Source organism: Phascolarctos cinereus, unplaced genomic scaffold (genome assembly GCF_003287225.1).
Source record: "Phascolarctos cinereus isolate Bilbo 61053 unplaced genomic scaffold, phaCin_HiC Scaffold_1;HRSCAF=81, whole genome shotgun sequence".
Taxonomy (NCBI): domain Eukaryota; kingdom Metazoa; phylum Chordata; class Mammalia; order Diprotodontia; family Phascolarctidae; genus Phascolarctos; species Phascolarctos cinereus.
In genome coordinates, this window is record NW_027555514.1 from 210142777 (window position 1) to 210159598 (window position 16822).

At 38.8% G+C, this 16822-nt stretch overlaps 1 protein-coding gene and 1 pseudogene across 5 annotated transcripts in view; one reads left to right on the forward strand and one right to left on the reverse strand.

The window, feature by feature from the left end:
* Positions 1-16592, reverse strand: part of KANSL2 (KAT8 regulatory NSL complex subunit 2) — a 45616-nt gene extending 29024 nt beyond the window's left edge. For 2 of the 5 annotated variants that reach the window (XR_013487535.1, XM_020977170.2), the window contains exons 1-6: positions 16505-16592; positions 15487-15745; positions 6864-7042; positions 6187-6301; positions 2020-2183; positions 1615-1781 (exon numbers count right to left, since the gene is read on the reverse strand). Coding sequence is in view for 3 of the 5 variants with exons in the window: in XM_020977170.2 (XP_020832829.1) it covers positions 1615-1781; positions 2020-2183; positions 6187-6301; positions 6864-7042; positions 15487-15737 (876 nt within the window). In the remaining 2 variants the exon portion in view is untranslated. Of the gene's footprint in view, positions 1-1614; positions 1782-2019; positions 2184-6186; positions 6302-6863; positions 7043-15486; positions 15746-15927; positions 16110-16504 lie in introns of those variants that run through there. The other 3 variants (XR_013487536.1, XM_020977169.2, XM_020977172.2) reach the window with 3 other exon arrangements.
* LOC110201506 (heterogeneous nuclear ribonucleoprotein A/B pseudogene) lies at positions 2463-3864 on the forward strand (annotated as a pseudogene).
* Positions 16593-16822: the final 230 nt, after the last annotated feature.

The window sequence follows — 16822 nt, forward strand, 5'->3', positions numbered from 1 at the left end:
AAAAGGGTTTAAAGTAATCCATCTGTCTTACTACACCACTTCTCTGCCCATAGTGTCCTGGATGGAAAGAATCCACATGTTAAAGAGCCCTATCTCCAGTGTAGGAAATAACCTTTAAAAAAAAAAATGAAGGCACAAATGAAAAAGTTCAGGTATAGGAGTTTGATATCCTCCTGCACAGAAGAAGCTCTATGCATTGTCTCCCTCTATTAAAATGTGAGCTCCTGCCCAAATGGCTATAAAATTGTGCATACCCTTTGACCCAGCAATAGCACTTCTAGGGCTATATCCCAAAGAGATCACAAAAACTGGAAAAGGACCAATATGTACAAAAATATTTATAGCAGCTCTTTTTATTGTGGCCAAGAACTGGAGATTGAGGAAATGCCCATCAACTGGGAAATGGCTGAACAAGTTGTAGGATATGAATATAATGGAATATTGTGCTATAAGAAATGATGAGCAGGTAGACTTCAGAAAAACCTGAAAAGACTTATATGAATTGATGCGGAGTGAAATCAGCAGAACCAGGAGAACATTATACACAGTAACAGTCACACTGTACAATGACTGACTTTGATAGATTTGGCTCTGCTCAGCAATGCAAGGATTTAAGACAACTCCAAAAGATTCACGATGGAAAATGCTATCCACAATCAGAGACACAATTATGGAGTCTGAATGCAGATGGAAGCTTACTATTTGCTCTCCTTTTCTTTTATTGTTTTGTTTTACTGTTTCATTCTTGTGGTTCGCTCTATTAGTTCTCATTCTTCCTTACATCATGATTAATGGGAAAATATGCTTAGTATGAATGTGTAAGTAGAGTCTATATCAGATTGCATGCTGTCTTGAGGAGGTGGGAGAAGAGAGAAGAGGAGAAAATTTTAAACTCAAACTCTTAAGAAAGTGAATGTTGAAAACCAAGAATAAATTATTTTTAAAAATAAAGTATTAGAAAACGTGACCTCCTTGAGAACAGGGACTGTGTCATTTTTCTATGTGCTTAATAAGCTTTTCGGGCACCTAGGTGGCGCAGTGGATAGAGCATCAGCCCTGAAGTCAGGAGGACCTGAGTTCAAATCTAACCTAAGACCAAACACTTGACACTTACTAGCTGTGTGACCCTGGGCAAGTCACTTAACCCCAACTGTCTAAAAACTAAAAATAAATAAATGAATGAATGAATGAATAAGTAAATAAATAAATAAAGGAATAATAAGAAAATACTTTTCCATTCACTCATTAACAAGAAAAAGAGTGGGCGATAATGCTAGTAAGTGATATCCAGTTAAAAAATAGAATTTTTCCCTATCTTCCTACCTCTCATGGCCTTATAGAGCCCTCATTACTACATCACAATCAAGTTCCAAACTAATTTCTTTTTATAGCAAACTCATTTTTCTTTTCTTTTTTTAAATTAGAGAAGACTACTTCATAAAGATGTCTGAGCTTATCTTGAGCAAATTCACAGTGTAATAGATTCTATTTTTACCAAAAATATAGTTTCAAAGAGCATAGTATTGGTAAATATGATGTCCAAAATTAAAGAACAAGGCAAGGCTGACTATGGTAACCACACATAAATTTAACTCCTAAGTAAGCAGTAAGTACCTGTTGGGCAGCCCCATCTGTGGCCAGCATTCTGCGCTCTTTTAATTGTCGGTGTAGCAAGGCCTCCACACCATACCGCTGGCGGTAGCGCCGAAGACATTTCAGTTGCTTCAAGCTTTCCCGTTCTTTTGTTAAAAGTCCCTCTGGACCTGTCAAAAGGCTACTACCTGGAAAGATACAATAGTCAAAAGACATATCCCCCTTGACAATGCCACCCTAGTATACCTTTGAAGACATGACCCTGAACTAGCAGGAATAAACGGAGAAAACCTCTGCCAAAGAGGAACTAAAGTATTTAAGAAATTCTCCCTGTCACACATGCCCCCAAAAGCAATGAGAATGATCACAATTGCAGTACATTTCAGGAAAAGAGTATCAACTTGTTGGGGTTGGCACACTACTTGCCTAAGGCTTCATGTTCCGCCTTGCGGTTATGTAAATAATGACGTTTCTTTTCTTTCAACAGATGCTGAAGTCTTTTGAATTGGTCAATGTACAAAGACTGTAAACGAATCAGTTTCTCACGCATGATCAGGGCCACCTCTTCAGCTGTGTAGACGCCAGCATGCCTGGAACAAAACAGTAACCAAGCACAGAATGGGTAGAATGGCAAAACGGCAAGATCCAATCATTTTTTTTTTAGGTGGGGGCAGATGGAGAAGCAAGACTAGAAGAATGTTATATCTCTATATCTGAACTGTTACGTTATTTTAATCAGTCAGTCTGCCAGCCAACAAGCATTTATTAAATATAGACTAAGTCATAGGCTAGGCACTGTGCCAAGCACTGGGAAGACAAATTAAGCAAAAAGAATGATAGTCCCTACCCTGAAAAGAAGAGGGTGGAACATGATGGAGAACTCCAGTGAGAGATAAAAAGATAGCTGGCCAGGGCACTCTCTGAAAGGAACTATCCAATGAGAAGGAAGGGTCCACATGGTAGAGAAGGTACTTCCACCAAGGTGTGAATTCCAGGGCTAAAGGGATTCTGGGACCAAGAGGGACCCCTTTTCAACTTTCTGCAGCATGGCCTGAAGACATGCACAAGGTAAAGTGTGCATACAGTGTGTTCAGAACCAAGGCTGCAGTGAAGCTGCATGATGCAACATGGGCAAGCACTGCCAGAAACACCTTGGATTCATTACATATTTGGTTTTTAATTAATTTTTGGTTGTTGCGCATTCTAGAGCATGGTAGAAAAGTCTCAATTGCTCAAGATAAGCTCAGACATCTTTATGAAGTAGTCTTCTCTAATTTAAAAAAAGAAAAGAAAAATGAGGCAGCCAAAAAGAAGCAATGTAGAAAAGAGTGGGAGGAACAGGAGCTCTGCATCACACCTGTCAAATGTTTGTGGGTGACTCATAACACAAGGAAAATATCCTGAGACTTCTCCCCATTACCACTGTCAGGCCACCATGTCTGAAGCAATGGAGGGAGTTAACAGCCAATACTGAGAATGGCTGTGAAACTGCCCTTAATGAGGAGCCGAGGACAAGAAAAATTTCAGGGTCAGAGCCCCAGATAGGAGCCAGAGACCCAAAGGAGATCACATCAACATCAGTAAGAATGAGAAGGACGCAGGAAAAATGTCATTAAGTGGCCTCAGGTGAGAAACAAGTAAAAAAGACTTGAAAAACTATTTCACCAAGTCTGGTGAAGTGTTTGCACAATAAAAATGGACTCTAGTACACAAACATCTAGAGATTTGGGGTTTATCCTCTTTAAAGAATCTGCAATGGTGACAATGTTTTGGATCAGAAAGAATACAGCTTAGATGAACAGGTAATTGAACCAAAAAGTTTATGGCTGTGAAAAAAAAAGATTCTGTGAAGAGGATCTTTGTTGGAAAACTTAATCCAGAAGCTTACTGAAGATAAAATCCAGGAATTATCTCAGAGACTTTGGAGATACTGAATCCATCAAACTTCCAATGGATCCAAAGACATTCAAGAATCCAATGGATCCAAAACAAACAAGACAGTTTGTATTCATCACTTTTAAAGAAGATCCAGTTAAGAAGATTATAGAAAGGAAATTCCGTAATGTCGGTGAAAATAAATGTAAGGCTGTCCAATTAAAATAAGTATACCAGTGACAGCAGTACAGCAGTCAAGGAGGCTGAAGTAGAGGGAATCGAGAAGATGGCAGAGGCAGCAGTAGTGACAGCAGCAGAGGCAGTAGAAGGGGAGCTCAAAGTGAAAATTGGAATCAGAATTCTGATTCAAAATTACTTGAATCAAGGATAATGGCAAAGGGATATTGTCAGGGTAAGGGCTTACAGCAAATTCAAATACTCCTCTTATGGTTTTATGGCTATGGACTGATTAAGTAGCAAATATAGTCAAAGCAGCACAAATTATAGAAAGATTTTAAGATGTGGTTGTGTTCATCAGAATAATAAACCACACTGAGACAGTTCTATCTGGTATGCAGTAGTATACAGAAGGAATACAAATACTTTATCAGGAAATGCTCTAGGTGAACATTAAAATTAACTTTGCAAACTTTATAAGGCTTATTCAATGTGCATCTTATTTGAAATTCCCCCTTGAAAAATGTCTTTCATGTTGAATATCTGCAAAACTGTCTCAGTGTATGCTTTAATAGATTAAATAGCAATGATTTTATGGGCCTGCTTAAAGCCTAGCTCAGCTTTTTTGGCTCAGCACAGCCTCTGCAATTTTCCAGTTACACAAATGAAAATACCTTCTCTTTACACCTTTTAATTTTACATTGTTTGTGTGACACATTTCTGGATATGGAACCATTAATTTTCGGTATCTTTTAGGAATCTACTGTATTGTCAAGTACTTTACATGTGTCCTGATTACCATGAATGGATAATAATCTTTTCTAGTTTTTGAAAAAAATTTAAAAACACACCTCCTCCTAAAAAACCCACTTTGCAAGTATATACTACAGATTACAACCTCATAAAACAGGTTTTAACACCATCTGTTGTTGTTGTCAGTTGTATCCAATTCTTTGTGATCCCATTTGGGGTTTTCTTGGCAAAGATACTAAAGTGGTTTGCTATTTCCTTCTCCAGCTCATTTTATAGATGAGGAAACTGAGGCAAACATGTGACTTCCCCCAGATCACACAGTTAGTGTCTGAGGTCAGATCTGAAATTATGAAGATAGAGTCTTTCTGACTCAAGGCCCACCCTCCATGCATTGCACCACCTAGCTGTCCCATAATTCATTACATTTTCATTCCAAGATTTTTCACTCCATGAGATATCTACTAACACATTCAAGATCTTTATAAGCCTTTGACATTGTTTCTACATTTATTTGGGGGGAAAAAAAGAGCAACTCACTATAGTAGCAAAGAACTGGAAACGAAGTAGATGAATTTTGATTGGGGAACAGTTAAAACAGATTGTGCTACATGAATGTAATCGAAGAAAAGATAAATATGATGTAATACATGATAAATATAGAGAACCATGGGAAGACTTATGTGAACTAACGCAAAATTAAGCACAACACAATTAACAGCATCTAACCACATGCTACGCACCTCCTGACAGAGGTGATGGAGTCAAGACGAAGAATGAGACAAACGTTTTTGGCCATAGTCAATGAAGGAATTTGTTTTGCTTGACTATCACACATATTTGTGACAAGGGATTTTTTTTATCATTTTTTGTGGCTGGGAAGAGAAATTTAATAGGTGTTAGTTGAAAAAAAGTAAAATAAAAGTTTTTTAAAAGCAGCCAGGATAGTGGTATGTGTGTGACGACAACAATGTAAATAGAAAGGATAGCAACAATCAAAAATGAATCCTGTGAAATTATAATGAAAATGCATGCCCTCAAAGACAACATATGAGAAGGCAAAGACCATTACACTGCTATCCCCTCCCCTTCCTTGAAGGCTTGAGGAATTCTAAGTATGGGACATTACATATGATAACCAATCTTTTCTTTTGGAAAATTTTATAAATTCTGAATTTAAACTTTTATGAGCACCTCCATATACAAAGAAGAGAAAGCAGATTCTAAATTCTCTATTGAAATACTGCTAGTTTTCTTTTTAAGTATAACATAGCTAACAATAATAAAGTTAATATTTATACAACACTTTAAGGTGCTTTACATATGTTAACTTGTTTGTTCCTCACAACAACCCTATGAGGTAGATCCTATTATTATTCCCATTTTATTGATAAGAAAGGCTGAAGCAACCTACCCAGTTTCACACAACTATTAAGTTTCTGAGGCAGGATCATTTTGCCTCTCAGTCCTACCCTTTATCTACTGTGCTACCTAGATGCCCCAAAGTATATAATAAATTCAACATATAACTTTCAAAGCTGTTCTACTTTTCTGTTTTTTCTTCTGGCCTTTCTTCTGTTCTCCTCTGTACATTTTTAAAAATGCATCAATAGCCAATAGTTAAGCATCTGAGTGAAAAGTACCACAGAGAAATGTTTGTTCTTCAGGCACCAAGTTGTTCTCAAAAGTAACTGCTTTATACCACAGGCCCCAGGGTAGGGCCTGCCTTATAGTTTAGAAAACTGTCACTAACTACAGAAAACATTCAAAAATTATAGAGTTGCAACTTACTTTAAGGGGTCTTCTTGATCACTGTCTATGCTATCAGCATCACTGTCAGGATCGCCTCTCCATGTCTGATCCACAGTTATAGGCTCCTGATCCCCATCACTCCAGCTATCTTCATCTGAGACAAGAAAAGGAATGTCGTTACTAAAACTTCCCTCTTCTGTAATTCCATTACAACAGTAATACTAAAAGGCCTAAATTACTTAAACAACAACCCAAACTTCACAAAATATAAAGATCTTATTTAGAGTTTTGATACTATAGATATTTTGGAACTGAGTGAATAAAATCACCAAAAATGTATCTAGGTTAAAGTCAGGGGAAGATTATTCAATATCGAATCATATAAATGGGTTAGTCACACTTTAAGACAGGAAAACCAACTTCCTAAGTAATGTTGTCTCCTGAACTAACCAACTTTTTTTTTTTAACAAAACTAGTAAACCATTAAAAAGTTGCTCCTTTATCAGTTTAATGAAACAGATATGAAAGAAAATCAGTTTAATCACATTCAACGATACTCTTCAAATTCAAAGAAGTTGGTAACTAATAAATCAACGTTTGAATTCTTAACAAATATTTGCTAGCCTATGTGCAAGGTACTAAACCAGCAGTATGAGCTCTGTTTGTTTTTACTCAAGTCAACCCACTCCACTTTGACTCTAGAAGGAAACTCTTACCCAGGATTCGGCTGGCTTCACTACGACTACTCTCTGGGGTCTGGGAACCTAGTTCTGTCTTAGCATATGAACTCAGCTGGCATAAAAGTGTTTCGCCCATGGGTCCAGCGTTGCTTTTCTTCATCTGAGCATGAAGTGCCAGGGCATTCCTACGGGCGTGTTCTGCACAGAAGGATACACTGGAGAGATAAAACAAGAAACGAGAAAAATTTATCTCTGTAGCTTCCAAAACTTTTAGAATAAGTCCTTGAAAATTACAGTCCTTCAAGAACTCACTATTTGACAAAAAAACTGCTGGAAAAACTAGGGAAAAGTATGACAGAAACTAGGTAGAGACCAACATCTCACACCATATCCCAAGATAAAGTCAAAATGGGTACATGATTTAAACATAAAGGCTGAAACCATAAACAAATTAGGAGAGCAAGGAATAGTTTACCTATCAAATCTATGAAGAAATGAAAAATGTATGACCAAAAACAAGACAGAGCATTGTGAGATGTAAAATAGATAATTCTGATTATATTAAATTTAAAAGGTTTTGCACAAACAAAACCAATGTAACAAAATTAGAAGGAAAGTGTCTCATTTCTCAAACATAGAGAGAACTGAATCAAATTTATACATGTCATTCCCCAATTAATAAGTAGACAAAGGATATGACTAGGAAGTTTTCAGATAGAGCCATCTATAATCATATTTAAAAAATGTTCTAAATCACTAGTGATCACAGAAACGCAAATTAAAACAACTTTGAGGTACCACCTCACACCTATCAGACTGGCTAATATGATAGAAAAGGAAATTGATAAATGCAAGATGTGGGAAAATTTTGTGCACTGTTGGTGAAGTTAAGAATCGATCCAACGGTTCTACATAACAATTTGGCAGTATACCCAAAGGGCTATAAAACTGTCCATACCCTTTGATCCAGCAATGCCATTATGAAGTCTGTACCCCAAAGAGAAAAAAAAAAAAGGAAAGGATCTATTTGTACAAAAATATTTATAGCAGCACTTTTTGTGGTGGCCAACAATTGGAAATTGAGGGGATGTGTCCATCAATTAGAGAATGGCTGAACGTGTGATTACAATGGAATACTACTGTGCTGCAAAAAATGACAAGCAGGATGATTTCTGAAAGACTTACACAAACTGATGCAAAATGAAGTGAAGAGAACCAGGAAAACATTGTACACAGTAACAGCAATGTTGTATGATAATCAGCTGTGAATAGACTTAGCTATTCTCAAAATACAACAATCTAAGACATTTCCAAAGGATTCATGATGAAAAATGGTATCCAGGGAAAGAAGTGATGGAATTTGAATACAGATTGTAGCATACTATCTTCCACTTTCTTTTTTTTCCAGTGTTTTTTTTTGTCTTCTTTCACAACAGGATTAATATGGAAATATGTTTTGCATAATTGCACATATATAACCTATATTAAATTGCTTGGGGGGAGAAGGAAAGAGGGAGAGAATCTGGAACTCAACATTCTTAAAAAGCAAATGTTAAAAATTGTTTTTATACGTAATTGAAAAAAGAAAATACTACTAAAGTAAAAAAAATATAGTTCTTGAAAAAAACACACTAGACCAAACTAGTTACTATTTTAATACAGTTTTAAATTCTGATTATTATTATAAATGGCCTTCTACATGTTACGGTATTCTCTGCATGCTGTATACATTTTAGCCCTATAGATGTATTTCAGAAGAAAATTTGCCAAAATACTAAGATGTTCACCAATTTCTCCCTTACCAAGTAGGTCTAATTATTCCTGGCCTCTTCCAGAACTCTTATTACGAAACCACTTAAAGGTATGCATGAATGCATGCACATATACATAATGGAGCAGCACATACACACACACAGAGCTCCAATCTTTTTATCAGGAACTCATAACAATCTTCTATTAAATTTTCAATTTTCCCTCATATAGGATTATACTCGGCTTTGTAGTTATTCTTGGTTATAAGTCTGTTCCTTTTGTCTTTTGGAATACAGAATTCCAAGATATTTTGTTTATGGTAGACGCTGCCAAGTGCTGCAGGGTCCTAGCTATATAGTTCGTTGGTATCTGAACTGCTTCTTTCTGCTTACATTATATTTTCTTTGACAGGGAAGCTCGCTGCATTTTGGCTATGACATTCCTGGGACTTTTACTTTTGGACTTTCTTTCTGGAGGTCATCAGTGTATTATTTCTATCTTCACTTTGCCCTCTGGTTTTATTAGATCTAGCTGATTTTCACTTATTATCTCTTGAAACAGTGTTTAAGCTTTTTTTATTTGTTTTTCTAGGAGTCCAGTGATTCTCTATTTAACCTATTTTTCAGGTTAGTTACTGCTGATAGAAAAAGAAATTTTTTTTCTAGTCTTTTGATTTGATTCAAATATATCTTAAAATCTATCTAATATGTCATAAAAATCATTGATTTCTATTTAGTTTATTCTGGTTTTCAGGAAATTCATTAACTGGGTATGGTTCAGCACTTTCTAATTTAAGCTATTTATTTCTCCTTCCAATTCTTCACTCCAGAGGTTTTATTTCAGGATTTTTTCCCCCCTCTCTTCCTTCACTTCTTCTAGGTATACATGTCGTCCTTGTAGAAAATCCATTTTTTCCTTTGAATCTCTATATGTAATTACTGAATTGCTTTTTCTGGGAGGGGAAGGGAATAGATCTCTAGATCTTATAGTGTAATTTTCAAGCTGGTCAGTGCCTTCTTTGGTTTACTCAGCTCTCTAGCTTTAGTTCCTGAACTGAAGCTTTGTGCCAGGACCAAGTTTTGATACCTGCTTCACTTCTGTATGGAGGGGTTGTCCCTTAACCTATATCACCTGGGTTCCTGTGCTGATCTTTGATATTAGAGTTCTGGATCTTAAAGGCTCTTGCCAGAATTCTAAAACAGAGTGTTAAGAAGCTCAGAGCCCCTATGCAGTAAAACCCTCCTAATCTGAGCACTAGAGTATACCCTCTGCTCTTCCTGCCCCTAATGGACCAGGATCTAACCAAGGATGGCCCAAGGGGGCCCTGCAGCTGTGACTGACACCCCCACTCAGGAACCTGCAGAGATGGAACTGGGAAGGCAATAATTAGGAAAAATTCTAGACACACGATAAATACCACAGAGCCAAGTTTGAGAGCATGAGTCCAGAAGAAATGACTAACTCCATTATCATCTACAAGCAAAGCCTCAAAGAAAATCAGCTTTGCCATACATTCTACAGGAATTCCTAGAAAAAATGAAGCAAGAGTTTCATAAAAGAGCATATAACTGAAACGAAGGAAAGAAAGGGAAAGGAAAATAAATAACAATACAGAAGGTACAAAACCTTACTCAAGTAATAGATTCCTTGAAAATTAGATTAAAACAAAGATCAATGACAATAATACTACAACAAAACCAAAAGACTGGAAAAATATCAGGAAATGTAAGGTACTTCCTATTAAAACTGACCTGGAAAAACAGGTCAAGGAGAAAAGACCTAAAAATGTCAAATCTGTCTTTTCTCAAATTTCATTCTTCTTCACATTCTTCTGCAACATTTGATACTGCTAACAACAGTGAGATCCCGTATCCCCTGGATACTCTCTCCTTTCTGGATTTTGGCCATACTCCTCTTCTCTCCTGGTTCTCCTCCTACCTGTCTGAAACTCTAAACCAACCCCTCCTCCAAAACATCCCTATTTCTGCCAATGGCACCACCATTCTTCCAATCTTTCAGGTTCATAACCTCAGTGATATCCATAACTCTTCACTTTTCCTCACATATCCAATTGTTGTCCAATCTTGCTATTTTTACCTCCACAACAGCTCTCAAATCTGATCCCTTCCCCCTACTCAAGCAAGAATCACTTTATTCCAAACCCTCATTATCTTTCACCTGGACTATTGCAAAACCTTCCTAATTTCCACCTCTACCTTTTCCCCACTCTAGTCTATCCTCCCCAATTCCAACAAAGTGCTTTTCCCTAAGCACACATCTAACTATGTCACTCTTATACTAAATAAACTCCACTGGCTCCTTATAACCTTCTAGGATAAAATCAAACTTGTCCATTTTTTAAGCCTTTCAAAATCTAGCCACAATCTATCTTTCCAGACTCATTGTACCTTACTCACTCTCCAGTTCGGTCAAACTAGCTCTTTCTCTGTTGCTCACACACAGCATCTCTCCCATCTCTGTACCTCTGCATTGACCATCCTCCTTTCCTGGAACACATTCCCCCTTTCTCCCAATTCCTTCAAGACACAGCTCAAACATTACCTTCTACAAGAAGCCTTATCTGATCCCCACTCCATTTGCTACAGGGCCCTCCCCAAATACCTGGTGTTCATCTGTATTAAATTTATACTTATTTGTATATACTTAAATGGAAGCATAATGAGGTCTCTCCTGTTTCTTTATTAGGGTACTATCATAAAATAAGGAGACAGTTAGATAACTCAATGGATAGCTGAGCTTGGAACAGTATTTTTCAACTGATTAATCACCATCCTAATGTAATCACCACAGGCTAAGAAAAGAAATAATTTCTATCATCACTGAATGATGCAATTAGGCCTTGAGAGGAACAGACAAAAAGAAGACAGAAGGGAAAAACAATTTTTAAGAATATATAACTGAAAGAATATTACTGATTAACAAAGAAAAAAGCAAATGAAAGTAAAGGACACGGGGCAAAGCTGGTTGTGTGGATTAGCAGTGACAAGTTTCAGAAATGATTAATAACAGTTTTTTTCTTGTTTTTAAGTATGGTCTAACCAGCTGGACACTGTGAAACCCTGCTCTTATCCCTACCCCTATGGTTTTTCAGTCAGTCGTGTTTAGCTCTTTGAGTTTTCTTGGCAAAGACACTGGAATGATTTGCCATTTCCTTCTTCAACTCATTTTACAGACAAGGCTAAAGCAAACAACTGTCCAGAGTCACACAGCAAGTGTCTGACTCCAGGCCTGGCACTCTATCCACTTTTCCACCTAGCATGAATAAGGTTAATGGCCATCTAAGGGGAGAAAGGAATGGATGCAAGAAATGTTGTAATGGTAGAACCAACAAGACTTGGCAACTGAATGGACTAGGGGAATGTTGAAGGGCAATAAAGAGTTGCTAGTCAGTCAATTAATCAACAGTATTTAACAAGGGGGTCTGATAATGTTCCAGGCATGGTAATGAGAGGAGATGGCAAACTTGGGTGAGCAGAAGAACAGTAGTGCCCTTGACAGAAATAGGGAAGTTAAGAAGAGAGCTAGGTTTTAGGGAAATTAGTTGTTTTGGACATGAATCTGATACGCCTCTCAGCCATTTAGAAATGTCCAGTTACTAAGCTCAGAAGAGAGAAACAGATATGAGAATCATCTGCAGAGAAATAACTGATCCCTAAGGAGCGGATGAGATCATTGAAAATGTATAGAAAGAAGAAATGAGGATGCAGAACACAGCCTTGGGGCACACTCACAGTTTAAGAGTAAGGCAGAGATACCAGCTAGATAGGGCAGGAGGAAATCTGAGAGAGAGGGCAGTGCTATGGAAACCCAGAAAGTAATGTCAGTGCCGCAGTGTCCTTCTGCAGTGTCAGTGCAGCAAAGATATGAAGGATGGGGACTGAGAAAAAGCCCCAATATTTGGGGCCCCAGCACGCGCATGCATGTGTGCATATGCACAATCTCTTCTGAACTAAACTGTTAATTCTTTGGGGAAAAGAACTGTGTAATTCATCTTTGCATCCCCTGTAGCAGGTAGTACAATGACTTACACCATTAAACGAAAGAGAAAAGCCCACTCAAAATACAATCCTGTAAGAAGCCTTCCTAGATTGGCTCTACTCCACTCGTGTTTCTGCGTTTTTGTCTTGTCATTCTGCATTTGCTGACATGTTACTTGGTAATTACTCTCAAATTATGTACTTTTTATTTGCCACGATATGATCATAAACTCTTAGAGAACAGGAAATAGAACTTCTAATCACTTCATATCCTGCCCAAACTGTGTGTGTCATTCTTCACACAGTAGATACTTAAATTCTAATTAACTGTTAACTAATTACAGGGGGAGAATTGAGTTTACTAAAAAGACAAGAGGAAATGACCTTAAATTACACTATGAAAGAATGAGATGAGAATCAAGAACAGATACTAATATAACAACTCCTAATAATAATGTTTCATTGTGGTACAGAAGTGAGTCTGATTTTTCCAAAATATGCCTTTCATAGGCCAACATACCTTGCAAGTTAGAAAACAGCAGACCACGTCCAACTAGGCAGTGATCCATGAAACAGACAAAAATACCATAAAGGTCCTCAGTCCTGCAGGATACCCTAACACTTCCTATGCACTCAGATAGACATGACCCCAGTTGGGGCCTTCAATCACCTTTTGTCTGGACTACTACGATAGGTTCCTTTTGTAATCTCCCTATCTCAAGACTCTTCCCATTCCAACCCATTCTTTACTGAGATGCCTAGGTGATTTCTTTTAAAGCACAAGACTAGTCTGATCATATCATATCCCCCTTGCCTGCCCAATGGGCTCCAATGAATCCCTATTTACCTCTGGAATCAGATATAAACTTCTCTGTTGGCATATAAAGCATCTATTCATAACCAGACTCCTTCCTAGCTTTCCTGATGTACTTACTGTTTTTCCAAGGTAATGCTCCATCTCCTACTTCTGTGCCTTTGTATTCACTGTTTCCCATGCTTGGAATACTCTGTCCCCTCACCTTATAGCCTCTTAGTTTCCTTGGCTTCCTTTAAGACACTGTTCAAGTTCCACTTTCTTTAGGTGGCCTTTCTCAGATGCTTCAGCTACTGGTCCCTTCCCTATGGGATAACTTTCCATCTACTCTGTACAGTAAATATCTCCTAAGTGCCTAGTTATTTAGATGTTGTCTTCTCCACTAAAATGTACACTTCTGAAGGGCAGAGACTAACTTTGCCTTTCTTTCTATCACAATATTCAGCACAGTCCTTGGCACATAGATAACACTTAATAATGTTTCTTGATTGACTGATGTTCAACATTGCCCTGAAAACATCACTGCAAAGTGACTTTAGTTGATTCATCACAAATAGACCCCACTAAAATTTTTGAAATTTTTTGAGTCATCCAGTTATCCATTTATAACATCATTTCCATGTACACCCCACAGTGTTGTTTCATCTAAGTTGGTGTTTGCACAGAATATTACATTAGTTTACATTAGTGCATTCTTGTAATTTTTATGCCATGAATCTTTTCTACTTTCTCCACCCTTCTTCTTCTCCATTCTTTGATAAAAAAAAATCACCTTAATGATTTCCTGCTTTGATTATACCTGTAAAATACTTGCTTCTTGTCCTTATTAATTACGATTTCAGACAACACCCCACCCCCATGTTAATTAGGAATTAAAAAGTAGCAGCTCTGAGAAAGAGGTGGGAGCCAAGTAAAGCCTTTGAAATTAGAAAAGCAGTATTATCTCAATAAAATTATGCTATGGGTGAGAGTGGCTGGTAAAGTAATTTTCAAGGACTGATATAAGTGCAAGTATGGACAATAAAGAAAAATATATGGCAATAAAGAAAACAAAATCAAAAGGTCAATTTTCATAAAGATCACTTGGCCCAGAAGATAGTGAAGCTCTATGCAATGGCCAATGCAAATAACTAATCAAAAGAGAAAGTGGATGAATTGTGTGGCTGAATCTATGCAAATCAATTAAGACTTAGAAAAAAGACATATTTGTCTTGATATAGATGAAGAAAATTATCAGCATACACAATTAAGGTATCTCAATCATAACTTCTGAAAAAAGACATAATCTTGATAAAGATAACTAGCATTAGCAACATACGCAAATAAGGTACTATCCATCTCTCTCCCCCTATATATGATATATATATGTCATACACATTATATGTGCTTATATATATGTATACATATACAAACATTTTGAGCACAATACTCAATCTTACCGCAATCACTTATCTCATTCAAAAAAAAGACACTGTCCCAGTACCAACCTGAAGATTATTTGGTTCAAACTTTAAGGAAAAAAACTTAAAATTGTCTCAAGATTTGCTACTATCCTAGTATGACGGACACTGAATAAAAATGTAACAAGTGGACTACAAAACCTGTACAGAAAAATAAAGTAAATTCAGCACACCATACTAACTACAAGTTCCTTACTATATGCTGTTCCTGGCTCACTAATATTTACATAACACCTTGAGGGGGAGGGAGTTCAAAACATTTCCTCACATCATTTTTTTATGAAGCTAAGAAGTGAATGTTACATTGGTGTTAAGACATACACAAAGATGAATGTTACTCATATTGGTTCGTTATTAATGGTGCTAAAGTTTGAGACAAAGCAAACACTCAATCCTTTCTGCCTTTACAAAACATTCTGCATTACCTAATAAAATATTCAACAGCTCAACTGTCACTTTCAGAAAATGACAAATTCACTGTAGTTAATAAGAGCCAGCATGCACCACCTTCAGCTCCCAGTCTCTATATTCCAATGCACCACAACGAAAATACCACCACACCGTTCCCTCGTCAAAGCACTGTCCTATTCCAAAATGAAACCCGATCAAAAAAAAAAAGACCAAAACCCACATACCCATCTTTCTTCTCAGGCTTAGGGCCAGCGTTTGGGCATCTCTTTCCATTCTTGGTGGATATGTAGCTACATTGCTTGAAAGGTGCATTCCTGTCTTCAAGGATATGTTTAATGCAAAACTCTTGCCCTTCGAGACGGGGCTGGGAGCATGGACGGTGTGTGAAGGAACAAGACAGGGGCTCCTGAGACCTGGGCACTGGGTTGACGCGCCCCCGATTCGATGGCAGGACGTGGATCCGAATTCTGTTCATACCAACACCTGCGGGGGAGGCGGAGAGACTACACACTGAGAGGTCGGGTTGCCCAAGGGTCCTCCATAGCCCTTCCCCCATTCGCCGCCAAACCCAGCCAAGTCCCCACATTCAGACCCCAAGAAGAACCGTTTCTCTTTTGAACAAAAAAAAGAAAAAGAAAAAAAGGTCAAAAAGTAGTCTCACCTACCCTAAGTCGGCCTACTAAGGGCCCTAGGAACGGTTCCTCCTGCCCCCGGAGTCTCGCATGAACTAACAGAGAGCTCGATTTCTACCGCGGCTTCCCTTTCTCTTTGGGGGGGGGCGGCTCCAGAGCCACGCATGCGCGTCGGCTCGGCTCCCCTGCCCTCAACTCTCCCCAGGTCCTTTTCATAGGAAAAAGCCAAGAAAGCTCTCGAGGATCTCTCCTCCCCCGCCCCCGCTTCCCCTCTCCCAGCCTCGCGAGGCCTTCTTCAGCACCCCGCCCTCGGGCTCCCTCCCAGTGGCTTTGTCCCGCCCCAGCGGCGGAGCCCGACCCTCCCCCAACACGGAGCCCAGCCGGCCCACGGAGACTCTAGCGAGCGCCATTTTGGCCCAAGGATCAGGGCGTCCAGAGAATCCTTTTCGAAGGGGGCTGGGGCAAGTATGGGAGGAAAAGAAATTTTAAAGCCCCCTCAAAGGGCGCCGCCATTTAGGCTCAAGCCCCGGCCCCCGGTGGAGCCGAAGGGGAGAGACAAAAGAGCCGCCAGGCTACCAGAAGAGCGAACAGGCCGGCGCCGCCATCTTACCTCAACGGCCTTGCAGCTAGTTCTCAAGCGCTTCCCCCACCTACCTCTAGCTCTGCTCACCCCGCCCCCTATCTACCGATTGGATCCTTGGCTAGAGGATGCGGCCACACCATTGGCAGAATACTCACGTCCATCAAACCTGGGCGGGTATTGCCCTGGGAGGAAATGGGGTGGGAGTGGGGGTGGGGCGGTTGGAACGGATCGTCTCTGCAGTTGGAGCCGATGGGAGGTGAGAGAACAAGAGAAGATCAAAGGTTCGCGGGCTTTTAATGGTCCTGGCGAGGCTGCGCCGGCTATTAACCAGGTTCCGGGCTGCAG